The sequence below is a fragment of the Anopheles nili genome, chromosome 2 (genome assembly GCF_943737925.1).
Source record: "Anopheles nili chromosome 2, idAnoNiliSN_F5_01, whole genome shotgun sequence".
NCBI classification, from domain to species: domain Eukaryota; kingdom Metazoa; phylum Arthropoda; class Insecta; order Diptera; family Culicidae; genus Anopheles; species Anopheles nili.
The window spans coordinates 27,220,106-27,246,937 of record NC_071291.1 but is presented as its reverse complement, the minus strand read 5'-3'; the positions used below and the strand labels follow the sequence as shown (position 1 = coordinate 27,246,937).

Here is a 26,832-nt window from a genome sequence, read left to right as displayed (position 1 = left end):
TCGGCTGTACTATACTACTACTTCATATTATAGCTAAACCTCTTCAAACACACTTCTTTCTTATTCTCGCGGCTCAAACTCTGGCTTAAAATTCAATCACAACGTGCGTACGAGGAACCATCGCAGAAACCACACCTCTCCACCTGCGTCTTCTCCTTGGCTTTCTCTCTTTTGTTTCGTTCTGTGCTTCACTCTTCCCGAAGCTCTCCTTCTTCCACTATGCGTAACACACGAATCTCTTTAATTCAGCTATAACATACGTGTCCTTGGCTATTCGATGCAACTAATTGTTTAAGAAAAAAAACATATCTGGCACAGGTACATTTACTTAGTCGTCTCCCGGAAATCCACCACTCAAGCGGTCCGGGAAAATCGAAAGGATATAGAGAGTGAAAGGATGAACGGGATCGCATCACACACGCGCACACACATCCACGCTGCATTTAACCACTGCCACCAACGACACCCGCAGTGGCCACACCTCCTCCCGCCGGCAAGATTTCACCCGTCTCGCTCATCGCCCGGTCCGCCTTATTCCGAATGTCCTTGTGACGACGGAGCGTCCGAGCGGCCGGCAACGGGATACCCTGCCGGCGCAGGATCTCATAATCCCGCGTACCGATCTCGTTCTTAATGTCAAGCGCCGAATTGATCATCTCCTGCGTCCATCGCTTCGGGTTCTCCGGCAGTGTGTTAAGAAACTCGACGTGCGCCGGCGACAACTTGCTCATGTCGAACGACGGCGTATCCTTGTCGAAGATCGAATGATGTTCGAAAATGCTCAACGACGAATCATCCCCTGCTGTCGCACTCCCATTCAGGTGCTCCAGCTGGGAAGGATGCAATCCTGCCGCCGCTGCCGCAGCCATCGCTGCCGCAAGGGCTGCCGCCGTCGCTGCCGGATCCGCACCCTCCGTTGGGGATGCATCTCCCGCGATACTATCGAACAACGGATGGCGCGAAGGATCCGCCTGCGTCAACCGATTGTACAGCTCAAGCTGCCTTTGCTGTTCTTGCTCCTGCTGCTGTTGCTGCTCGCGCCCTTGCTGTTCCTGCAATTCCCGAGCTCGACGTTCCTGCTCACTGGCGGCGTCTTCCTCACGGCGCTTCAGTCGCTTCCGCCGCACGTCATCGTCGTCCGCCACCGGTCCATGCGCTTGACGGCCACCAGCGCTCATCAACCGCGACAAATCCTCGAGCCCATTATCCTGCTCGTATCGCGTCAACATCGCGAGCGTAGGAATGTTAAGAAACTCCTGCTTACGCAACGCCTCATAGTTCCCGCTTCCCAGCTCGTTCTTCAACTCTAGCGATCGCTGCAACTCGTAGTCGGAAAAGCCCTTCGTGTTCATGGTCAGCGTCTGTAGGAAGCTGATCTGTGGCAGTGTCAGCACACCCACGTCAAAGGGCCCACTGCCATGTTCCGGTTTGAGTTGCTCCTTGTCGGAGTCGTTGCCGAATGGGAAAAGGAGCCTGGCGGTTCCTCTGGGTCGTGTTTCTGACCGGTGCTGCTGCTGACCTGTGGCCGACAGTGGAGGTGAATCCTCAAGCTCGTGGTTCTTCCGTTTCCGGCCCATCACGTCGATACCATCCGGCAGATGAGCTGCGTGTCGGTACTTGCGCAACGTTTTCACGCTCGGCAGTGGCATGCCGTCGTTTTTGCGCAACGAATCGTACTCCCGGCTGCCGATGATACGCCGGATCTCGTTGCACGTCCGCAGTTCGTACGGTGTCCACTTCTTCCGGAAGCCCACCATCGATTTGAGGAATTCGATTTGCGCCTGAGACAGTGTTTGCTGTTGTTGGCCAGATTGGCCGTACGCGTAGCCACCGTCTTCTCCGTTCATTCCGCCGGTCGAACCGTATCGACATCCGGCTAGCAGTGAGGCCGCATTCTGGTAACCATCCTCGTCCTCGTCATCGTCATCTGCGGTTTGTTGATAATAGTTTATGTCGGGAGACGCTGCAAAAGAAGGCATAAGAAACGTTAGAGAACATTAGACGTGTGGTTGGAGTTATTCATTATCCTTCGAATGGAGTTCGGTCTCTTTATACACTTTATAGGAAGTCTTTAAAGAGGCTGATAAGTAGCAAAAGTTTGTAGAGAGATGTTGTTCCTACACTCAACGGAGAACCACAACCCCGGACTTCGATAACGTTTGTTTTTTTTTACAAATCACGCTCCGGGAGGGACACGCGGATCCTACCCACCAGGGCCCGTTCTTTATCGCTTTTCACCCCCAAAAACCGGTTGCATGGAATAAATATTCCACCCCAAAAGTGTATCCTCGCACGGGCGCACGCACCATTTGGGTGGATTTGCATACACGGACGGAGTGTTCGTTCATGTGTGTGTTTGAATGTGATTTAAGCTTTTTTTTTAATCAAGAACCAGGCCAGCTTTCAGAGACAGAAAAAAAAACAGAAAACACACACCACACGAAGAAGATCGCCTCGCATATCTCGTGTTCACGGGCGCTCTCGATCGAGATCTCAAAAAAAGGTTCTCGGGGGTTATTTTTCCCCGCGTCGTTCCTTCTTGTTTATTTGTTTTCCACTCTCCTTCCTCGCGTTATTTTCGACAATCGCCGGACACGGACTCCTTCGCCTCGCGCACGCAAGGCTCTCCGTGGGGTGGTTGTTGCTGCGCGATCGTTCGCATTCGATCGCGGTTAAATCGAACACCAATCAAACCGCTTAATCGTCGTATCGCACCCGAGGAGATGGTCGTTTCGTCGACGTCGTGTGGCCCAAAATTTGCCCACATCGCTGCCGTTGGTTGGGGTGTGCCCTGCAAGGAGTACCAGGGGATCGGAAAGCGGTCCCCAAGGCGCCAACCGTCCCATTGCCAGGTCTTCCCCTACGTTGACAACGCGACGCAAGTTGCCTTTCGACGTGGCCCGCCCGCTGTTGTCGTCGTCATCGAGGTCGCACACGGTGGTGAGGGGGCCACGGGACAGGGCCAACAGAGGAGAAGCCGTCGGTGAGTGAAGGGCGTTTTCGATGAAGGGGCACCACCGCGTGGTCATCGCCGGTACCAACCGCTGGTGATGATGTAATCGCCCCTGCCAGTGAATCGGGTTGGTTTGTCCGTCGCCGTGGCGCGATAAGAAAACCCAAACCGACACACAAGGCGGTCGCGGTCTCGATGGTGAGGCCTCCGACATTACGCGGTCAACGTGGCAAGACACACAAAAAAGACACCCTCTCGAATTTGGTTGAACCGAGAAAAGAAGCTCCACCGGATTCAGAGCCACCTTGGTGGTGTTGCGGCATCGGGCGTGAAATGTTTTCTTTTTTTACTCGACTTCCCCGATCGTCTGACCGTTTGGAGGACATCGCTGAGGTGTCCTTCGAAAGTGGAGCTCATCCACTAGAGTACGCTTTTGTAGTACGCAGCCTTAGCGGCTCGGTGTGAGTCCTGATTCTGGCGAGAAACCAAAGATGACTAGGCAGGTCTCTCTCGGACACCCTCCAATAGCTGGAAGCTAACGCATCAGATAAGCATCATCATCCAGCGTCGGGAGGGTTTATTGGAGCCACCATGAATGATAACATTTGCTAAGCTGCTACCAAAGGCAACCTCTTTCCCAGGGTTTAGCACATGCCACGTTCCAACGCTAGAGGGTGCTTCTTGTGGACAAAACGATGGTCTGGGACCACCATCACCACCACCAAGACCGATGGGGGAATGTCTTGCGTGTGGTACCAAAAAACCTACCCCTAATGCTTCAACTCCGCCATTCGCTACCGATGAGTTTGCGACCTTCACGCCACCGAAGGGTACCGAGAGCACGAGAGAGAACGAAAAATCCGCTCGAACCTTGACAGCGATCTCCAGCGTTTCAGCCACCCATCCAGGAGGTTGCTGACGGGCTACTACGACCCTGGGTCAACTCTGTCACCATTTTGAAGGTGATCATTTTCCCAAAATGCCACAAGATGCCGGTTGACATTTTCGAACGTTCGAAAGCCCGGGGAAATAAATGGCCAAAGCCGTGCCGAACCAGACCACTGGTCCTTCGAAAGCGACACAGGAGTTTCCGGCAAGGCCAGAGGGTTGCCATCTACTGGCCGGATGTGAGCACTAATGAGACCGCACGTTTCCAGCCACGATCAAGTTACGCATAATGCTCTTAAGCTCACCCCAGAGCCGGTGGCGATTTTTCCCACCCCGAAAGGCTCGAACGCAGCACGGGGGTTAGCAGCAAAAGGTGCTCAGAAGGAGGAACAAAAAAACCCCATCGAAGAAGACCAGAAAACGAGTGGCCAATTCCCCCCTTTGGTGCATGCACCCTGCGGCCAAAAAACGGGTTTGTGTCATGCGGGCGACTTGGTGGTGCACAAAAGTGACAGGTCGTGGCACTAAAAATAACACCGTTGACACACAGCGAGTGCGGCGGGCTCGGCGGGCCGAATTTTGCCACATCTACACGACCGTGACGGTCGGACCTGGTGCCACACGCGAGTGGCCAAATGCTTTGCTTCTTTTGGGATGTGGTCTTCTTCCTGGCGGTGGCAATAAGCAGTTCTACTGAGCAAAGGGTCCCCTAAGGTGCGCAGGTAGGTTGCAAAAGGTTTCATGAGGCGACACTCAAAGCCCAATTTTCGACCCCGAAAACACTGCTCAGGTCTTGGGCGTTAAGCTGATGATCAGATCGAGAGATTGCTGGGAGTTGGAATTTTGTGTAGGACTGACAAAAAAAAAGGCAACTTCAAAATCTGAACCTAAGAAGTTGCGGGTTTCGTCGGTTTGATCACCTTCACTTTGAGTCGCGTTATTTGGCCTCTCTGGGCACCAGATAAGCACCGATTCGTACCTTACGATAGGCTTCAAGTGGGATCAAATGGAAAATTTAAAATTAAAAAATGCACAGAAATAAAGGACATGTTCCTTGCGCCATTCTTTCTTTTTCATTCATTTTCAAATTAATTTGAAATGCACGTAAAACGGACAATGAAGGCACCCTGATTAAGTGCCTAATTGCTTTGTAAATGCTGCATTAGGCATCGTCCATTCGAAGGGAGGGAGTGATTTTAAAAGTGACATTTAAAGGGAAAAATTAAAGGTTCACCAGATAAATTCCACAAACCATGTATTTCAAATGACAATATCAGGATATCGTTCGACTCGGAATAATGTTCGTGTTTCAAGGATCTTATAATAACCCGGCGACACTGCCATAGCAACCATATCAACCTTCTAAGGACGATCGAGTTTAAGAACCATCCCGCAATGTACAATGTCCTTCCCCAGCGCGTACAAAAACGATTTAGAACATCCAACGATGGTTGGGTATAAAATACCGCCGGACGATCGCAAATAGTGGTCTGGAGATCGTACTTTAGAAAAAAAAAGGCACACGGCTAGCAACATAATATCCCAAAAACCAGTCAGGTGCTACGAAGGCGCTGTGACCATCAACCGATCGATCGACGACAGCCCCACACACCACCAAAGCACACACACACACACAGGCACAAACACCGGTGTACGTATCCATTGCCATCGGTCGCGCGCCACCGGGGACCAGATCGGGGCCCGTTCAAAGGCCAACCCCCAGCGACATCCACCAACGGGGCACGGTGTCTCAATGGAACGGACAAAGCGGCGGCATCGCCACACACAACCACACATCATCCGCGACCGGATGCGGGCCACGACCCGATCAATGGCGGCGGTGACGATGGCGGCAACACGGAACCCCACGGTGGCCAGGGACACGGGAACATATGGGCGGACGGCGGACAGGAGGCTCGAAAGGCGCGCGCGCGCCCGCATACACACACGCCCCGACGCACACAGTGCGATCACTCGCGAGTGCGATCAAGCGCGTGAGTGCGTGTGCGCGAGAGTGAGCCAACCGAAACGCGGGACAGATCGCGTCTCTCGCACACGCCGGTCGATCGCCTGGCCACAGAACGATCGTGCGTGAGTGTGAGAGAGAGAGAGAGAGAGCCCGTGGACAAAGTGTGAGGAGAGCACACACAAAAAAAGTGTATGGGAAAAATAAACCACACGCAGCAGCTGCGTCAGCAGCTCGAATGCCGCTTGGTCCACAGCTGGGCCACCCGGCGGATACACACACACGGACACGGCGCCGCGATCGAGGATCCGTGGAACCGCCGGTCTGTGGCCTCGCGGGGTTTTCAGGTGTACAAGCGATAAAATGAGGGCCGGGTTCGATGAAAAAAGGTTGTCCCGAAGCGGAGGCAACGTCGAGAAGGACGACAAAGGGGTGTCCGGGGAGTGGGGGGAGGGTGGTAGAAGGGATCGTTCTGAAACCGAAATCCACGATCGGTATAAACCCCGGCGGGAATTGCGCACGGAACGGCAAGCAAAAAAAAAACAAAATACAATCCCTAAAGCCACCCCAAGCGATCGCGAAAATCCATTTGTAACCGTCACACACGATGGCGCTTATAGGCGTTTGCGAGGTCTCGATGGCTCGAGATGACGACGAAACACGCCACAAGAGCGTGAACGGCGCCCACTGCTGCTGCTGGTGGTGGTGGTAGGTCTCGCTCCCAGTGAAGGCAAAAAAAAAAAACAACCACCGTCCAGTCGGTTCCAGACGGCCCTGGTGGTAATAAGGGCAAGGGGAAGGGGGCAGCAAGGTGATCGAGACCCAGGGGAGGAAGGGGGAGAAGGGGGCCACCACCACACGACTCTCCGCCATCATGGACACAGGGTGACACACCGAAGATCACCACACAGGGTGGCGTACACGCGGTCGAGGCCATATTCGCGATCGAACGCCCATTTGAGCGGGTATGTATGGGTGTGTGTGTGTGTGTGTAATTGAGGGGTTGTCCCGCAGCCGATGGAGGCCAGCTGTCCGGGAGCCCCTGGACGCGGCACCGGTGCCAGCTGCCACACAACCTGTTCTGCGTGTGCCCCCCTCAAAGGGAGGGACACGATCACCAACACAGACGTGCGTGTGTGTTTTGCGCGGCTCGTGCTGCTTTTGGGGGCCCTTATACTCTCGCGCACCGGTTGAAAGTGGCCACTATTAACATCCCGCGTGTTGTCGCACACACAGAGACATGGCCGCAGCACGTCCAGCAGATGTGGTGCTCTCCAGCAGGGTTGTCGTGGGGAGCCATACTGTTTTGCTGTTTTTTTTTTGGTTGAGATTCATCCATCGGTTCGATGGACCAAAGGGGGATGGGTTCTAATCGATGGAATGGCCAGCAATCCTGGAGGACAACAACGTGATCGTGACCCTCCCAGGGAACACTAGCGCCCCCATGGCGGATGACGTTTCAAAATGGTATACTACGCCGTTGACAGCTAAACAACCGGCTGGAGATGTTGCGTATAAACAAACGTTTGCGGTTCCTCCGAAACGTCACGATACGTATCCCTTTCGATAACTATGCTAATTCCTCAAACGACAAAGTTCCAAACAAAGATACGAAGCGTATTCAAAGCATCTAGTACATCATCGAAGTCAACGAAGAGACGAGTAGTGGGCGATAAAAGGGCGTTCAATCAATGCTGCCGTCACGAATAATCGAACTTCGCGTGTTGATGACGTTGATTTAGTTAAATTATGTTGATTACGTGCCATTAAACGCCACTGCAACGTGTGTTGGAGGTTTCTTATATCCGTTAAAAGGTATACCTAAGCATATTCGGCACTCTAACGAAATCACCCTAGATCTAAATGAAAGGGAAGGATCCTCCAACCTGATTAAAAAGTGGGATTTTGTTCCAATAGTTCATCGGCTTTTCCGATAAACAAACAACCGATAAAAATATGCCTACCCACTGGCCAACGCAGGGGTCAAAAAGAAAAACCGAACCCTTGGCTTGCCGAATGGAAAACTACGAAATATTTTGGGATGATGTGTCTCACTCCTGCATAAAGAGTAAATTTACGTGGGACAGACCCGTAAAAGCATGTAAAGGCTAAAATAACGTACCTACTATTCAACTGGTTATTGCCAACATGCGTGTCTTTGTTCTACATTTCAGGGCATTGATTGAGAATTGTTTGTGAAAAAACCAACCCTACAAATTTCCACGTATTCTTATTAATGCAGTGACGCAGTAATTATTTCCCAGCAAATTTCCAGCTAATTTCCACGGCAACGGAAATTCCACAAAATGGAATGCGCGTCGGTTCAAACCCCGAATAGGTATTCAAAATAGGACAGCCCCGTCACCCCAGGACAACAACAACCACACCCACGTCGCTCCTGATGGGCTCATGCTGGGTTTTGTCCTCGCAAACTCCGGAGGCCCTACTCCTGGGGGAACATTTGGTTGCAGCATCCGATCCCAATAAAGAACAAATTAATCGAAATCACACTAACACACATACACAAGCACAAATGAATATTCCCGAATCCCACCAAAATGGGGGCTCAAAATGCACACCAACGCTGAGCAGAACGCATTCAATTAATTCGCACGCCACCCTTTCCGGCTTTTCATCAAATCCTACTCACACACCCGCGTACGTTTCGAAGTGTGTGTACGCTCGTATGTATGCCAAAGGACACCCTGTGGTAGGGAGCGGTGGGAGGGGTGCAACATGCTCCCCACTCCACTGTACAAAAACTAGTCATTGGCACAGGACAGTGGCTCGGGTTGTGCGATTGGATTGAAGTAAAAAAAAAATCCTTCCCATGCCGCCATCATTAATTTATATTCCTGCTGCACACGAAACCCCTCCCCCCCTCCAACCCCCCCTCCCCCGCTTCACCACGCGCACACACATACACAGACACGGAGCAATCAAATTTCAAATTCCACCATTCTACATGAACCATATTTACAAGGATATATGGGATATTGCCCATCACCCCACACTCACCCCAATCCACACACACAAACTGAGGGGGTGCATGACGGATCGGTGGGAAAAGACGCAGGGGAATGGGCGAGAGGTCCCATAGAGGAGTCCTTTATATAAGGACAGCAGCGTCGAATGCGTTGGTGTGCATCATTTACCTGATCACCCCCGTGGGGGTGGTTGGTGGGTGGGTCGGTGGCCCAGTGGGGGTGGGTTTATTCCTCCCAGCGCATTTAAATCCCACACACCAGCTCACGTCCGCACCCCAGCCTCCAGCCTTCCCGCACCAGCAGCATAGTGGAGCAGCAGTTCGACGAGTTATTTCTATATAGTCCCCCCCCCTCCCACCCCCTTCCCTTCTGCCACTCAACACAGGTGCCGCTCCATCGCCGGTGGTTGATAGTATCGGTTTTTCGGTGCACAATATCATGCATCCCCCCTCCCCTTCCCTACCTGACGCCCCTCACCAACCTCATCGCGGTCATCAAAATATTATTTCCCGATAACTGTCCACCCCTTTCCTGTCGTCGATTCGCGGTATTTCTAATGAGTTCTCCTCCTCCACAGCCTCCAAGAGGAACATCACCCAATTTCCCACCACCGCTAGTGCACAAATACAATGAATGAGGCAGATCCATCTCAAGCAGGTAGTTGCCATCGTATAAGCTTAAATAACTTGCAACGCTCACGGTGTCTTGTTTACGGTCCTCTGTTGGATCACAAACATCTCAAACAAAGCCCAAAAAGCAAGAAAAACGAGGATGCTAAAACACTACCCTCCTCCCCAGACAGGGATAGAAAGCGCGTGCGTGTGCAACTTCCGGTCGCAGGAGCGTTGCTGTCAACATCCTCACTTCTTAAGCTACGAAGAGCTTTAAGCAGGGATCGGAACACCTTCTCGGTGGGCTTTGTCCGTCTTCAAAAGGCAGATCCTTTCGATCTGACACGATGCCTACAAACGCTGGTGAGCTTCATCACTCCGAAAAATCGAACGAAAGAGTGAAACAAACCACGAAAGAAACCTGCTGGAACGTCATGATTCCACCATAAGGTCCTGTGTGACCTAAAACCAGCTCCCATGAGACCCGAAAAGAAAGGTACCCCAATTGGTGTGCCGACGCTCACACACTCACACAAAGGCACATGAACATGGCGCGCTCCAAAGCAACAAAATGGCCGCTGGGGCTCGACGATGGCTTCCTGGCACCACCGATGTGGCAACAGATGGCCATGATTTGGTCATCCCACGGCCAGCGCACAACGGGGCAAACGTCCGGAACGGATGCGACAGACTGCAAGGGTGGCTACGGGAGCGAGCGAGCGAGAGCGATGTGAAGCTGACCTGCTCGGTGCACAACGCCAACTTGAACGTCGATCGAGCGGACATTTCGTAGACATGACCATGGCCAAAATGTAACAGCAGTTCGCGGTGGAGAGTTTGTTTCTTTTTTGCTTTTCACCTTTTTTTTTGCGTCAGTTTGCGCCATCCACCACAATGACCTACATGTGGTAGTTGCGTGAGCTGAAGCGTCCGGCTGGAGTGTCCGAAAAAAAAGGGCTCTAGTGTGAGGATTTTTGTAGGAGTCCCCCGTTTGCCCAATGGAACTGAGTGTCGGAAAAGCCCACAGAAAACCACAATCCAGAGTGAGAGAGAGAAGTGTTTTTTTTTTGCTACAATCTCATGGATACAATTTCCAACCCTTAAACGATCCCTTCACCCTCGAATGGACACTCTTATTCGCCGTTAGAGCATCAATCCTTCGGCACGATCGCAAAGGATCGGAGGGCTTAAAAAACTCGCCTATGCGCTTCGACCACTTTTCTTTCATCGCTTCCCTGCAAAAGAACGTCCATTTTGTTTGGGTGAAGGATACAAACAAAAAATTGCTTCGATGAGTCTCGAGAAAACACTCCCACACGCACGCACGGTGAAAAGAAAAACCATCGCTTCCTTCGCAGGGTCGCGTTCTGCCGGCATGAACGAGGACACGTAGGGGGTCGATGGCAACGGGGTAATGGGGCAATGGGGGATTGGATGCGGCGGGGGATCGACCAACGAATATTATGCTCCTCCTGGCGTTGCCTCGTCTGTGTGGATGTGTGTGTGTGTTGGTGGCGAAGAAAACGCTCGGAAGCTGGAAAAGGGACTTGCCACCAACCATTTCTTCCCCTTGTCGCTCCCCTCTCCCCGCATACCGCACACCGAACGAACCCCCCGCTCTCTCTCCCTCTCTCTCTTCTCCCCCCCCCCCCTCCCACCCAACCCCTCCCTCGACTCTACCGGATGCTGGCCAGGGCCGGTCCTGCGCCATTACGCTTTTTCGCCCTCCGAAGAAACACACCGGCGGCACAGTCCTCCCTACCTACCTCCCACACACCCTACCCCCTACACCACCCCACCGTAGCTCACTCCCTCGGTTCACTCCCACGAAAAAGGTAATCTCTCCCCGCCGCCCCTCTCGGCGCCCATCACATGGCCCTTGAGCGCAGTCATCCCCCTCTGTTGCAAAGTTTTCCCAACATCCCCGCTCGCAACCACTCTCGCCGCGCACCTTTTCCACACCGGGTTTCCACGGGGCGCCGCGAGCGTCCCTTCCCCCGCATCGCAATCGCTTGAGCACAAAAACCCCGGAGAGCCCCCGGAGGACGACAGAAGGCACGGATGCGGAGGAAGGAAACCCAAGAGGGAGGCAGGACACAGACGCGCGCGCGCTCGTCCCTGCCACAACCAGCCGGGTGGGTGGGTGGTTGGGTGGTTGGAAAAGCAGCGCCTTCCTTCGCTCAGTAAGGGGATAAAGTTGGCCACAGCCCCGGGGCCCCGTGGGCTGGGAATGGACGCAATGGCGCGCGCACACACGCACACAGACAGAAAAAAAAGGTAAAGAAAAACCCCCCGCCGGTCACAACCACCCACTCACCCACCGTGCCCGCCACGCTTATTACATCGAAACTGTCGAAGGACGAGAAGGGACCGAACAGAAAGGACCAACACGAAGGGTCGAGGTCGACTCCGGGGGTTCGGCGACGATGGTGGTGGTGGTGGTGGTGGCAGCAACGTCGTCGTCGTCGTCGTCGTCGTCATCGTCCCTAGTCACCGACCCAACACCGTTCGGCCACAGCCTGTTTCCCCTTGTGCCGATAAGCGGCCAAGGCGAAGGAAAAAGGGACGCTCGCACACATACACGCAGGGCAAACGGCCACAAGAAGGATCCCGGGCCCGGGTGTGTGAGCCACCGGGTCGAGCGTGAAACGGAGGACGGCAACCGATCGATACTGCCGATGGCCCCGGGAATGGCAACAAAATGGCCGTCGTCCCTTTTCGGAATGCTTCGCCTCCCGCCTGGGGGTCGGAGCAGGCCTGGAGCCAGGACGCGGGCTCAAAAGGACGAAAGAACCGAAGGGCGAGTGGTCGAGTGACGAATATTATTAGTGTCTTTACAATCGCACCCGCACCAGCTTAGCGTTTAATAAGGTAAATCGGCAAAAGGGCCGAACTTCAATGAGGAAAAAATCAACGGAAAGGATCCAAAGGGACACGCCGTCATCTCGAAGCGGATTCTCAAGCGAAGTGTTGCTGCTTGTGAACAGACCCCAAGAACCAAAATGGTTCAAAAGACCAGCTGAAGCGCTCAACTCTGCCACGTAAACGATTGTCTCGCAATAGCTTTTGCGATTGACCGTGCAAACTGAAGAAATAAGGGCAGGTATCTTAACCGGTCGAATGCATCTAACTACTCACATGTTTCGCTAAGCTGAACACCAGCACAACACCCTGCCACCCACCCACCCACCACCACCCACTTGGCTGTGTCGTTGTATGCTTCCACTGACGGCATAATTATCACGCTATTCGCAGGATAATTACACCGCGAAGCTTAGAACGGTGGCTTGTTTTCGGGAGACACGGATGAGCCGCTCGAGCTCAACAAAAAGCACCCACACCCGCGTCTTGCGTCTTGGTGTGGGTGTCAGGCCAAAGCAAAAAAAAAACAACGCAACAGAACGTGCGCCACCGGAAAAGCTAACGTCCCGAGACCTCCTGGAGACCCTTTTCACGGGTGCGGCGTAAAAGGACGAACGGGAGCAAGAATGGGGAGCGAGGGGGGGGGGGGGAAGACGGCAGGAAACATGCGTTTCCCTTCGCCCCCGCTCAGCATCAGCGTACCACCCTCCCCCCTCCGCCCTCACCTCCGATTCGTCCCTGTGCCACGGTTTTCCGATGGGTTGTCGTTCGGTCCCCCCCCACCTAACACCCACCACCCAATGCCACCCACCGAGCAGCGCCCTTCCGCCGCTGGTGGCCGCCCGGGTTTGCCACGGCCTGTCGATGGTATTTTATCGATTTTCCGGTGGCTTTGCGCCTCCTGGAGCGAGAGGGGGAGAAATCAGGGTGGGAGACAACCGCGCGGTCGCGGCCCGATTTTACGAAGGGACCGAAATCCGGCAGAACAGCACACAAACATGGCGCGCCGCCATTTTCGGTACCCTCCAAAAACCACCCGAGGAAGGGATCCCTCGAGGGTGGATGGGTGGGTTGGGAAAGCCGGGTTCCAGTCCTGGTAGCAGCGAGGAGCAGCAGGAACACAGCGGGACCAACATCTCACCCACCCACCCACCCACCCACCCACGCAACCGCATATATCCATCTCTTTCTCTCGATCCTGTCACCGGGACACCGTTGTGGCAATCTTTCATACGAGAGTGCTCACACAAACACACACCACCCACACATCGAAACAGTTCGGAGACGGGGCACACTCACCCACACACACAATGAAAGGCCGGGTGTGGGACATACGCACACCCACCCACACACACACCCACGAGTAGAAGGGAGAAAGGACCAACAGGAGCTGGCGGCTGCAGCACATCCACCCACCCACCCACCCACTCACACACACACACACACACCATTGCCGGGTTTCCCGGGGTCTGCTCTCATGCCCTGTGCCTTTGTTTCCCGGGCAGAAACCGTGAAGGACCGAGCAGGACCAGCAGGGGACGGACCACGGTGGCGGCCATTACAGTGCCCCAAATCCCGCGTGCGGCCACAATGCCAGCAACAAAATGGCGCGTGTTGTCGGGAGGCTGCAGGGAAGCAGGGGAGCAGTTGGGCAATTTTTTACTCCCCCACGCTGCGTTTAAAACTAAATATTTTCAGCGAAATCGAATAGCGTGGAATTTGTTGCCCGTCTCGATGGGGGGGGGGGGGAGGGGGAGAGGTGGGCCATCCTTTGCCGCCGGTTCCACGCTGTTGTGGTGTATTTTTTTGAATTTATTTTAATTAACAAACCCTCACCCCCTGAAGGGTACACCTGACTAGGGCTGGAGAGCGAAAAAAGTGGCTTTGTACAAAAGGTAGCACACACACACACGCATATGTGAGGTAGAATGAAACAAAAAAAAAGCCACAAAAGAGAGTGCAACCACATTCATATAAGCCCCAACTCCGGGGGGGGGGAAGAGGAAAACGCGCGTGAAAAGAAGAAAGAAAGGGATGCAAATCGCGTGATAAATTAGCGAACCAAGGACGATAAAAAGTACATTATAATAACTCGCGTACGAGTCCCATAACAGGCGACCTGGACTCATAACTAACCATTTTCCGGACACCCAATTTCCCCTCTATTCCACTCCCCCAAAAGGACTCGTGGAAGCTGTGGAAAGGAGAGAGAGAGAGAGAGTATAAAATGACAGAGATAGAGCGAAAGAACAAAAAGCTCCACAACGGCCCGCAGAGCGAATAGTTATTTTCATTAATTTGAGTGACGATTTTTGTGATTTTATTTCATTTTTTTTGCAGCTATTTTTTGTGTGTGCTTACCCCGTTGTCGCTTTCGGAGAAGGTTGGATCGCCTCCCACCCGGGGCGCCATATTGTTTCCCGAATCAATCGAGCGCTTTCATTCGAAAATCTCCCCCGCCATCCACCTGGGCAACCCGAGAGCATTTTTTATGTGATATAATCGAAACAGACCACCTCTCTCGTATTCACATCAATTTGCATCCTTGCAGCTCTTTCCACCGCTCACAACAGCCGAGCTCCATACACATCCTGCCTGGATAGTAAAATAACTACCCACACAAAACCACACACGCACGTGAAAATACGAATCGCGAATAATTATTATCAATGCCCGGGAACCGAGGAAACGGGACGGAGCGGGTTTCACGCGATCGTAGCGAATTGCGATGGTTCAAGCGATTAGCATCACCGGTGTAGATGGAGCGAGAGCGATATTGGTGCGAGGAAAACGAGTGCAGAGTTCACGCGGGTGAGATGAAATGCTACATTTTCCCGAAAGCCCGTTTTTCCAACGAAAAAAAAAGCCCTTTGGAATTAAGCAGCGTACTAAACCATTAGGGTCGTCGCTATCGGTAATTTTTACACCCACCCGGTAGGAGGGGCTGAAAAGGGAAATGGAAAATGGTTCGTCGGAAGTTGAGATAAAAATTGGACCAAAAAAAATGGTCCGCAGAAAAAGGTGCATTTATTTTTAGATCACATTCCTAGGCTCGGACCCTGCAATGAAATCGGAACACCCTGTGGGAAGGGTCTCCTGACCGGGTGAGATGCGAATTTTTGGTGGCCATATTTGCAGCAGCTTTTTCCTGGCAAACATCATGCCACAGAAAGGACCTTAGCGGAATTAATTTACTCACGCCATGTTCCATCGATGGATTTTCTATTACGTAGCTTTGATTTTCATTTCCGAGGTTTGTGCGGCAAATAATCGCAGCTTGAGCACGCGCAAACATATGTGTCCCATGTGAAAGGACCCCATGTGAAAGGACCCCATGTGGGTGGAACATTTTCCCCACATTTTCCATCGCCCAGGAGGGGGAGGGCGATCTCACCGCACGTTTTCATTGGCATTTTCGCGGGACATCAAATACAACCGACAACCGGAGCGAATATCTACTGCCGGGGAAAATCGCCCCGAGTCCCCCAACACGCCACGCCCCCTGGATGCGCCGACCAGCAGCGCTGGGCAAAGCGCAAAAAGCTTGCGTCCCGTGGAAAGTGCTGCGCATTGGGGTAATTATAAAATCACCACACCCGCGGTACAGCCGTATCGGGAACTATTTCAACCAACGCAAAACCCAAGCTTCATTCATGCTGGGCGTTTCCCGTGGGGCGGGGAGGAAATACTTTTTATTCCACCATTTTGTGGCTCGATATTTCACGAATTGGGGGGGAAAAACTCGTACATCAAACCCAACAGAACTCGCGGAAATAGATGGAACCCCCTCGGGTGATGGGAAAATTGTGCATGCGCTGTGTGTGCAAATAAAACGATCAGATATTCGCTGGTAAAATATCCAATTCCATCGAAACCATCCCGCGCTGCTGCAAATAAGAATTAGTTCCTGGAATGTTGGCAACTTTTTGAAAGAAAATTAAACAAAAAACATGCCCATCACGTTATTTTACCCTGCGCACAAATGTGAATGCTAAAAAAATCTGATTTTTCATCTCCCCAACACATTCAGGGCGTACTTTTTAATTACCCTTCGACAAAGAAGCCTCTAAATGTACGAGACGCATCCGGAAAAATCTTCTAAAATTCTAACCACCAACCCACGCACCTGTACCCGCCCACCATACTCCCCAAATGTTGGGAGACCTTTTTCTCCAAAGACGACGACGATGGCGACGACGAAGGTCCTGCCGTTAGGGGATGAATTTTTACTGCACCATCTGCTACCAACAGCGCCCTGGTGTTGGTATCCTAGACTCATCTTATTCCGATGGCATTTCCCCCGGGGATCAACAGTATGGCGCTCTGTGTATGTGTGTGTGTTTGTCTGTGTAATTCGCACCGCTGTAGATTTAGGCGCGCCCGAAGGCATCATTAATTCTGCATGAATTCTCGGTCCTTCCCGAAAAGTCCCCCGAAAAGGAGGGGCTCGAAATTATTACCAAACTTTGGGCAACATCTCGGCGTCGGTGAGTTTTTGGAGAACGTAACTCAAGAACATCCTTACCACACCACCAGCCGTCGCCCGTTGGTGTTGGTGAGAATGGGCAGCACACAAGGCGAGAAAAAGGAAGCCAAAAATACGGTCCAGCTGGAGCAGAGCGTCGGGAAAGAATTTAAGCCCGCGGGAAGAGCTAATCTTGCTCAAAGGACTGTCTCTTTCTCTCTGTCTCTCTCTCAAAGCGGTGCAACAGATGGTGGAGTCGAATTTCTACACAGCGGAACCTGCGAGGGCACAAGCAACGAACCCGGTTACGCTAACGGTCCCGCCGCCTGTCGGTCCTTGCGGTATCCAGGAGACGATAAAGGACGCACGTGATGGCAGGTTTGAGGCTCACAACACGATCGGGAAAAAGGAACGTGTTGTAAGTTTAAAATTACGACCACCTGCTGGAGTTTGCTGATCTTCAAACTTTACTTTAAATGTTATCATGAGCTAATTTTTGCATTTAGCTCAATGAAACAACGAATCAGCGGATACGACCTGCGAGTTCTACATCAGCAATGCAATACGAAGGTCTTCCATCTGCACCTCTCAGACAGGCGAACGATGCTCGAAGAAAAATTACCAAGTCAATTTGCTAGGACACAACCGAAACGTTGAACTCGGCCAGCCGAGAACCAGCGGATCCGTGAGCCCTGAAGCCCTTAGAAGATCAAACACACGATCCCTGCCGCAAGCTGAAGAGCGTTGTTACGCAAGCGAAGAACGCAAGCAAGGATGGAGCGTGGAGAAATAAAACAAAATACGTGCCTTTTATATCAAGCCGCTCAAGGGATGGTATATAAATTGAATAAACAAACAAATCGCAACCCGATGGATAGATAGAAATGATGGATAGCAGGGGAGGCGGAGGAGGTTAAAAAACTGGTTATCAAATTTGGTGGTCCGTTGAAAAACGAACGGCAAATAATGTCGGATAATCGTAGAGCAACATTTCGTTCGATGGAACAAAATGGAGAAAAAAAAGTGTACCGAGGCTGTTAAAATAAAAACAAAAAAAAAAAACCCATCATCGGATACCCAAACATCGCATAATGCAAAACAACACCGGCGTGGACCTTCGTCCTTGGCCCGGTGGGTGCGGAGGTGGGGAGTTTTGATGGAAAAGTTTCTCGCTAAAGTTCCAAGAATCTCCCCACCGCAGCCCCCAGACATGACTTTTACGACGGATGTCCTGCCAAATGGTTCCATTTTCATCGTTTTTCCTTCATCCTCTCTCGTTCTCTCTCTCTCTCTCGTAGGCTTATCGTTTAATGTCTCGTTCTAACGGCATGCCCCAGCCTCGGTGTGACCTTTCTGCAGCGTGCAGCCATCGAACCCCGGGTGCCTGGAAGGTTCAGGACGCAAAAGGACACAACGGAGCCAGCGCTTTGTGCCACATCTACCCAAGTTGCTGCCGTCTCCGCTTGGCCGGGAGGGTTGGGTTGGCTGATGGATACAATCCGTGGTCCACAAGACGGGGCAACATGAACCATGGATCCTGCACTAAGGACACTCGCCATCACCCTCCCCCTTCCTCCCAGATGAGCCACGGTCCGCCTTCGCTAACGGGGATCCTTTTTTGTGTGATAGTCGAGCGATGCCGAAACCGGTGGGTGGGAGAGGAACGGCCCACGAGCGCGGGGTGGGCGGTAAAATATAATAATAAAAAAATCATGAAGAAAACTGAGCCGAACCCGACCGTAGGACACATCATTAAAACCCTCTGACCCAGCCGGTCCTCACGGTGGTGGTGGTGGTGCCTTCTAAACTCGAAAGGCAACCAAGAGGATAAAAAAACCGGCGCACACACACACACACGAAGTTCGGGGTCGAATATTGGAACCCAACCGAATGGTAGATGGTAAGGTGGAAAATTAATGAAAAAATCCTCGAAAACAACCTTTCGGTTAGAAGGACGGCAAGGTTTTGGTGGTGCGCGAGGATGGAGGTGCGTCCCAAGACCGAGGGATGGCCCGCCGGTGAACTCGAGGACGGTCTTTTTGAGTCGCGGCCACGGGGCCAAACAGCATCAGCAGCAGCAGCAAAAAAATGGTAGAAAAAAAGAAAGAAAAGAAAGGAAATACCACCGGCACCGGACTCGAAGGATGAAACGCCGGGGGGGGGGGTGATGAGGGAGCGCGGAGCCGATTCGCAGGGAAAAGAGAAGGGAGGGTGCACAAGGGGCGAAGGTTTCGACGAGGGCGCTTCGAGGGCGCGTAGGAATGGCCAGGGCCAAGAGTCGGGAGCCGTGACGACGACGACGACGGCGACGGCGAAAAGGAAAGCAAAAAAAACAACAGGCGTTTGCAAGGAAGCGAAGGGAATCAAAAGAGCGAGAGAGCGAGAGAGCGAGAGAGCGAATAGGGTACCTTCGAAAAAGGAGCCTGCGACGAGGTGCAAATGGAGAAGGAGCTCGAGAGCGAGCGAGAGAGAGAGAAAGGGGACGCGAACAAGCGGTAAAAGCGGAAGGGCGCGTAACGTGGCGGGTGCACGCGCACCGAACCCAGGCTCCTTGTGTGTGTGTGCGCGTGTGTGTGTGGTTTAGTGTTGCTGTCTCCTTTCTGCTTCTGCCAACGAACGAAGGTGAAGCCAAAACCGGGACAAAACCGAGGGGCCAAACGCGTGGAAGACGACGATGATGAGTCCCTTTTTTGCTCTCTCCCTCTCTCTCTCGCTTGTGCCCTTGTCCTCCCACATCACCCCACCAACCCGGGATTGAGGTAAACGTGCTGTGGAAAAGAAAAAAAAACCCCGGCCAACCGACGTCGAGGGCGCCGCCACGGGGACACGGCCCGTCTGCCCTTTACACCGGAGCCAGGATGTCGTGGTGAACGAGAGAGAGCGAGAGAGAGAGAGTGAGTGGGCCTTTCGCCATGGGTTGGCCACCGTTGGGCCGCGAACACTGGCCGATCTCACGCTGGTTCGTGGCGCAGTTTCTTTAGGACGAAGGGCAGCAACCCGTGGTCTGGAGTCGGGGGTCGAGGGAAAAGGGTACAAGCGGCACGAAAACCCCTCCAACAGGGGTGCGCTAAAATAGAGGGAGACCAAAAACCCAGTGGCACGAAAGGAAAGGTCCACGTTCGAAAAGTCCCGCGGATGTGTGTTTGGCCTCAGAGCGGCCACAAAAACCCAACCAGCAGCCCTGGGCTGGTTGAATCGACCCAAGGGAGAGGAGAAGGAGGGGAGTGAGAGAAAGGGAGCGGGGAACCACACGGGGAACAATCGTGTTTGGCCACCATCGCGTGATCCTTCTCCGTGTGTCTCTAAACCCCCCAGGAAGCCAGCGGGATCCTTCGGGTTTGGGTGGCCAGAAGAGGGTGTGCGGCATGTCACGGAGGAGGAGGGAGAGGAGGGTTGCGGGGATTGAAAAATGAAGAACAAAAAAACACGCACACACACACACACCTACTCACAAATACCCTCCGGCGATCAGGTTGCAAGAGAAAAGGAACGCAACCAACGATGAAACCTTTGGTTTAGGAGACACCCTGTGCCAGTCAAACGGCGCCATCACCCTGTGTTTCGTGGTCCTGCGACTCCCTGGCAAATGCCAATGGCCCTGGTTCTCATCAAATTCGTACCATTTTTAAAAGGGAGCCTCTGGGGTGGGGGTATCAAAAATTAGCAACATCTTGAGATCCTGCCTGGCCCATCCTGCCTGACTTTCTCGCTCGCTCTCTCTCTTTCTCTCTTGTTCTCCCCATCAACGAAAGGACATTCGAATGGGATCCCTTCCACAAACGCCATCCGACACCCCGAGGGCACTAGGATGCTAGGAACCGGAAGCATGATGGCCGGTGGGCGAAGGATTTCGGCCTAGCAAAAAAGGGATATCCGGTCGTTGGGTGCGAGACGTTGGGTCCTTTTCCGGAAGGGATGAGGGGGGAGGGGGGGGGGATGCGGATTCCGCGCATCGATCGGTGTTTTTAGCAGAAGGGTCTGGTGAGGAAAAAGGACACCCCCTCCGGTGGTCCTTTCTTTTTTTTTACTTTACGCCCACCAATTGGCCACAGGACCATGGTAAAAGGACACTCAAGCCCCAAGACAGCCCTCTGTGTCCTGTGACCTGTGTGTGTGTGTGTGTGCGTGCAAGGAGCCACTCCGGGAAAAGGGATCAGCATTTTACGAGAGAGTGTGTGTGTGTGTGCACGGTGGCTTTGTGCGTCAAAAAGGGTCGAACTCGTGGCCAGGAGTCCACCAGAAGGGATGGTTTGAATAAAAACGCCACCACCCGTTGGCTTGGGATGAAACAAACACACACACACACACACACTTGCGTGTTCTTGTAAAATACAGGGAGAGGAGGTGGGGGGGGAAGGAAAGGATCGCAAACCGGAAGGGAGAAAAAGGTCCAACCATCGACAGGATGGCCGCCCTCGTCCTTTAAGCGCGGGAAAAGCGCGCCCCTTTTCGAAGGATTGCTCGCATAAAAATACGCCCGAAAACCCTCCCCGGGCTACTGACGTCCCTTGGCCGCCCAGTCGGTCCCACTTTTCCACTACCTGCCCTCACCAACCCCAGGATCAATCTCCCCCACCGAGGACCCGGGAATGTAGAAGCCACGGGACGGCATCAGGACACGCACCGTTCACTGAAGGCTCGAACCCCCCCCCCCCCCCCCCCATTTTTCCGATGGGCCTTGAGCTCGGAAAAGCACCAGGGACGACATTGTGGCCGCACGGGACATACACAGACGCAAACGCACACACAAATGGGTTGGGTAGACCCGGAACGACCCACGCCCTTAGTCTGACCCGTCACAGGCAGCGTCAACGGTTCCTAGCATCAAACGAGAGACTCTCTCTCTCTCTCGCGCTATCTCGCTCTATCTCGCTCTATCTCGCTCTGATCCGTTCAGACACACAGGACGCTTGAATGTCCTCTGGCCCGGTACGGAACGGAACACTCCCTGGTGGCGAAATCCCACTCGACCCAAAACTCGAACCGCACCCTCATCCATCATCGCCGGTTGGAAGGACACCTTCCGTTATTCGGGTCGAACCCCATTCAGGTCGATAGTTTTTCCCCCATCGTTCCGTTGCCAAACTGGACACACGGCGTGAGGGAGTCACCGAAGACCTAGAGCCTAGAGCGAGGAGAACCACCACAGGACACATCACCAAAGGTGTATTCGGGCGTGCCAGCGGGCCTGTGTCATGAACGCCATCTAGCGGGCGGATCAAGCATAACAAGGACCCCCGGTTCACGAGTCACCCTACGGAGGGACATCCATCCGGAATGGAGCACGTTTTGGGACGTTCGGGAACGTTGGAAAATGCTTGAGAAAATCGATATTTGACCAGGAACATGCAGCTTTTTGGTCGGTTTCAACTTCTCGCCTCCGTTAGAGTCAGATGTTGATCAACGCAAGGCAAATGGTGCACGTAGATTCATTCTACACCGCGTCGCGTACCACGACAAGGATGTGATGAAGTCAAGGGATCATCTTTCAGCGACCTACAAAGCAGAGACTTCAAACAGCGCGCCTTTTAAAGGATCTTTTGTGAGAACTATGTAAAAGATCCACTAAGAGCGTAACTTGAAGCCCTTAATGGGAGGTTCATTCACTCGTTTTAACAGAAGAAAACCACAACAAAACGTTTACTTGCTACCTGAGCCAAAGAAATCCCCACAGGACCACCCGGTTGGCGTTTACAGCTCACGGTTGAATGCTTGCTCAAACGAAACCATCCTCCCAGAGATCTTTCTCCCAGGTTTTCCCAACAAAAAGAATAAACCCCATGCACTTCAAAAACTTACCCGTAAAGCTAACAGGATCCTGCTGTTCGGTCTTAATTTCCGGAAGCTGCATATCCGCCGCCCCATGATAACCCGGAAGTCGTCGCTGCTCGTTCCGATTGTGATCGACCGTTCGCGCCGGTCCGCTTGCTCCATTCGATTTGGCCATCTTCCGTCGCACTCCCGGCTCCACCCGCCGGCGCACCTCCTCCTCATCCTCCTCCCCGTACTCCTCCTCCTCTTCCTCATCCTCCTCATCCTCACCGGCCACCTCGTCCAACTCCATCGTGCGCCCTTTACTACCATGCTCCAGCCCCCCGGCAGTCCCATGCGAACCTTTCGTAGTCACACCCGCACTCACAAGGGCAGCCGCCACCGCTGCCCCCGCACTGCCCGACTTCCGCAGGGACTCCAGGTACCGCGTGATGGTACGCAAACTCGGCAGCAACAGCTCACCGTCCTTGATGAGCGATTTGTACGCCTGAATGCCCATCGCGCCCTTGATCTTCATCGCCGCTAGTATCATCGGTTCGCGCCACTTCCGGTTGCGGTCCTCATCCGATGAACCCAGCCCGGCCAGCGTGTGCGGTGAGCCGCTGTCCGTGGTGCCACCTGCTGCCCCGCCTGCCCCGGTACCACCAGTGCCCGGTCCGTTTAAACGCACCGTGAGGCGTTTCAGCTTGCGCTTCGTTGCGTGCAGCTCCTTGCGCGTGACGTCGTACTTCGAGCGGACCTCAGCTAGCTGGCGTTGGCAACTCTGCAGATCCGCCGTCAGACGGGCCGAATCCGGTTTCTCGATAACTGGCGCCACCGTTGGCACTTTTCCGATCGGAACTGGCCGCGTCGCTGGCGGTGGTGCAGGAACTGCTGGAGGTGGGAGTGCTGGTGGTGGCGGAGGTGGGGGAGGGGGTGGTGGTAGCACCGTTGATGGAGGAAGAGGAGGAGGTGGTGGTGTGGGTGGTGGAGGTGGTGGAGAAGGTGCTGGTAACAGTGCAGACACCTCCTCGCAGCCCTTCTCTTCCCCATCGTTCACCGAGCTCTCGTGCGCAGGTGTTGGTGAAGATGAGCTCCCCGCAGGTGGTGGTGGTGGTAGGGAAGGTGCTGGCTTCGTTTCCTCTTCCACCGGCTCCACCATCTGCACAGCTTCCGGTTCCCGCTCGCGTTCCGGTTCCACCTGCGTCTCACCACAAGACACCGAAGCTGCTGTGTTCCCCTCAACCGACAACCTTCTGCCGGAGGACGCAACTTCTTCTGCTTGCGCTCCGTCACCTCCACCCCCAGCTACCTCTTCCATCCCGGCCTCCAGCTTCAGCTTCTTCGCCGCACTAGCTCCCTCACAATCCTCGCCGTTACTACTGCTACTATTCGCAGCCACGCTCGTGCTATTGCCACTGCTGCTGGAACTGCTGCTGGAACTGTTGGAACTACTGCTGCTGTTACTGCTGCTACTAGTGCTGCTACTGGTGCTGCTGCTACTGCTCCGTCTGCTGGTACTGCGCCTACTCTGATCCTGCGAACGTTTCCTACCCTCAGCCTGCTCGTTCGCACCCATCGCCAGCGCCATCTTTGGTTCATCGTGACGCTCATCACCATCAGCGGCAGCAACAGCCACGTCAGCAGCAGTTGCACTAACGTCAGCTTCATCACCATCGGCTACTGCTGCTGCTGCTGCTGCTGCTTGCTCCTTGGTTACCGACGACGACGACGACGACGACGACGACGGTGATGGTGGCGCCTTCTGTGACTCCTCCTGGCGCTCCCCTTCACTCGTCAGCGTGTCTTCACCCTTCACCACCTCCGCCACCAGCACGGGTTGCTCTGCTGGTTCCACCGGTTCTTCTTTCGATGCCAGCGGTTTTTCATCCCTCACCGGTTGGGGTGGTGGTGGTGTTGCTGCTGGGGTGGTTGTTGTTGTTGGTGTTGTTGTTGCTGCTGCCAACCCTTGCTGGAGGGCCGTTGAAGGGTCTTCGTCGTCGTCGTTGTTGTCGTTGCTGTTGTTGGGTGTTGAGGCGGCCGGCAGGGAATCAGCAGCAACTCGTCGTGGTTCCTCCGGTGATGGTGTTGAATGTTGAGATTCGGCCATTGTTTATGTGTGCGCTTCCTGTCCGCCTCGGGCCGCTGGTTTATATGTGCGAGCACACACACACACAAGGGGTTTGTGCCCTACGCCCTAGCTACACCCCGTCTGGCACCACACACCCTCACCCCTCCTCGACGGTTACTAAGGAAACACACAGACACACTTCACGCACACCGAAGGCAGTATGAATGCTGGGTGTTGCTTTAGTAGGCTATGTTTGATTTATTCACTTTATTTTTGGGTTTTTTTTCCTCTCCCTCTCTCCTTTAATCACACCACACACTCACACACATTGGAACAAAACCTGGAACGGGAGGATTGCGGGTTGATTACTTTCACTTGCACTTTGGGGCTTTTGTTTTTCTCTTTTTGTTTTTTTTTTGAACCCGCAATCGAAAGAGCCTCACGTTGGGGTTTTTTACGATGAACCGAAATCCAACCGTTTTGCGGAGGAAGCTGGATTGCGTGCGTGTGTTTTTTCTCTCTCTCTCTCTCTCTCACCCCTCTTCATTCACACTCATGCCCGTCCCACAACACGCAGCGATGGTTTGGTCCCCGGGATTCGACCGCCGGTGGCTCAACGATAAATAATTCGCCCGCGTTCGAACGCCACCCGTCACCGTCCCCGACTGCCCTTCACCCCTTCCTCTTACGCCACCCTCCACCCCCCCCCCCCCCCACCACCCACCAGATTAAGGAACGGAGCCCGTCCGCCTGTACGAGCGATAAACGCTGGCACGGATCCGGCACGCATACAACCACACCCGGCCACAAGGGGGCACCCGCGGGTGGAATGGGGTCGGTCTCACACCCCCTCCCTTCCCCCGTGTCTGACCGGAATCCCCGCACCCATCTCACCACCATGGCGACGACGATGACGCCCCGATGGCCTCGACAAACGGACGAGGGCGACGACGACGACGACGACGAACGTGAAGCGAGGAGAACGAAACCGAAGGCCACACCGCAACAGCCACGGGTTCCGCCGGTCACCATTGCTCACGCTATCTCGCTCGCACGCGGCCGTCCATCGTGTTCTCGCTCGCTCGCACACACTCGCACCCCCGGTCGGCCGGTCGGATTCACACGGTCGGTTAGTACCGCCCGCACATCCGCACCAGCCTGCCTGCCTGCCTGCCTGCCTGGCTAAAAGGCCAGCCACGGCTGACGATGAGCTGTAGCGTGTGTGTGTGTGCGTGCGGCCAACTCATACACAAACCCAACGTGGCCACGGACACGGAACGGAATTACGCCGCACGCAGGCCAAATGACGGATCCGAAGCAACGCAAACGAAAAACACCAAACGCGCCCCCTGTGTCGTGTGGCCGTTTCGGTCCGGTTGTCCCCGGTTGTCTTGTCGCACATGCACATGCACACAAACGGACACACATACACACACTAGCCGGAGACGGTAAAGCTCCGGTCGGTCACTGGCGGGTCGCGGCTGTCACACGTTTTTCTTATCAGCGACCAACGCGTCAACCGTCACCATCTTGGGGGCCCCTCTCGGGAGACGCGCCCTTTGCGTTTCATCACTGCCCCCCCGCGGTGTTCCGCTTACTATCACTGGCATCACATCTGCTGGTTCGCACCTTGCCCCTGAAAGGGCCACAAAAATGGGCCCGATTATCGCGACCCCACACGTTCCCGGGACAACGCGCCTTTGTACGTCCGCGAACCGGTCTTTGGGAGTGTGTGTGTGTGTGTGCCTTCGAGCTACCAAAGGGGACCGTGTAACGCGACCGGAACAGCAACCCCGGTTCCGGCAGACCGCCGGAATGGGTTGTCGGTTTCTTTTTTCCGTTCGTTGTTTCCATCGCCTTTCGATGCTCGCAGGATACTCACAGGAACTCACTCACTGTTGTGCACGCGGGAAACCAACACCGGAAAGAAGCCCCCGTCCGAGGGTTGCCCCTTTTACGTACTTGAAAACGCGGCACCTTCACCGCAGACCTTCGTCCTCTCTGAGTCCTGTGGTGCATTTGTTGGTTATGTTTTGTTTTGGTTCTGGTTTGGCCCACGGTTTAGCGCTAATGGGTACGGAGAGCAGGTAGGCTCTTGTCAAGCGAATTGACACATTGACTTTAGATATGTGGAAGAAATAGAATGTCAGCCGGATTGTCAAAGTAGGTATAATATTTCTTGTTTGTATGGTAAAATCTGTTGATTTTAGAATAGAAAAAGAATTTTTAGCAATGAAAAGTTAAATAAAAAGCTTGAACGAGCTTGTTTTATCAGCTG

The 26,832-nt window shown here is 53.8% G+C and overlaps 1 protein-coding gene across 1 annotated transcript; it reads right to left on the bottom strand.

The window, feature by feature from the left end:
- Positions 1-271: 271 nt before the first annotated feature.
- LOC128720604 (histone-lysine N-methyltransferase SETD1A-like) lies at positions 272-25,143 on the bottom strand. Its single transcript, XM_053814286.1, has 4 exons — positions 24,434-25,143; positions 22,847-24,349; positions 22,532-22,804; positions 272-1,963 (listed from the first exon to the last, which is right to left on the bottom strand). Exons 1-4 carry the CDS (start codon positions 24,591-24,593, stop codon positions 444-446), a joined length of 3,456 nt encoding a protein of 1,151 aa, XP_053670261.1. The 5' UTR covers positions 24,594-25,143; the 3' UTR covers positions 272-443.
- Positions 25,144-26,832: the final 1,689 nt, after the last annotated feature.

Excerpts from the sequence above, each read along its gene's own strand:
- LOC128720604 (XM_053814286.1), bottom strand. The coding sequence starts at position 24,593 with ATGGCCGAATCTCAACATTCAACACCATCACCGGAGGAACCACGACGA. Across the intron at positions 22,805-22,846 it reads TGCGGGTGTGACTACGAAAG|GGCGCACGATGGAGTTGGAC; the intron begins GTTCGCATGGGA and ends ATGGTAGTAAAG. Across the intron at positions 1,964-22,531 it reads GGATCCTGTTAGCTTTACGG|CGTCTCCCGACATAAACTAT; the intron begins GTAAGTTTTTGA and ends CTTCTTTTGCAG.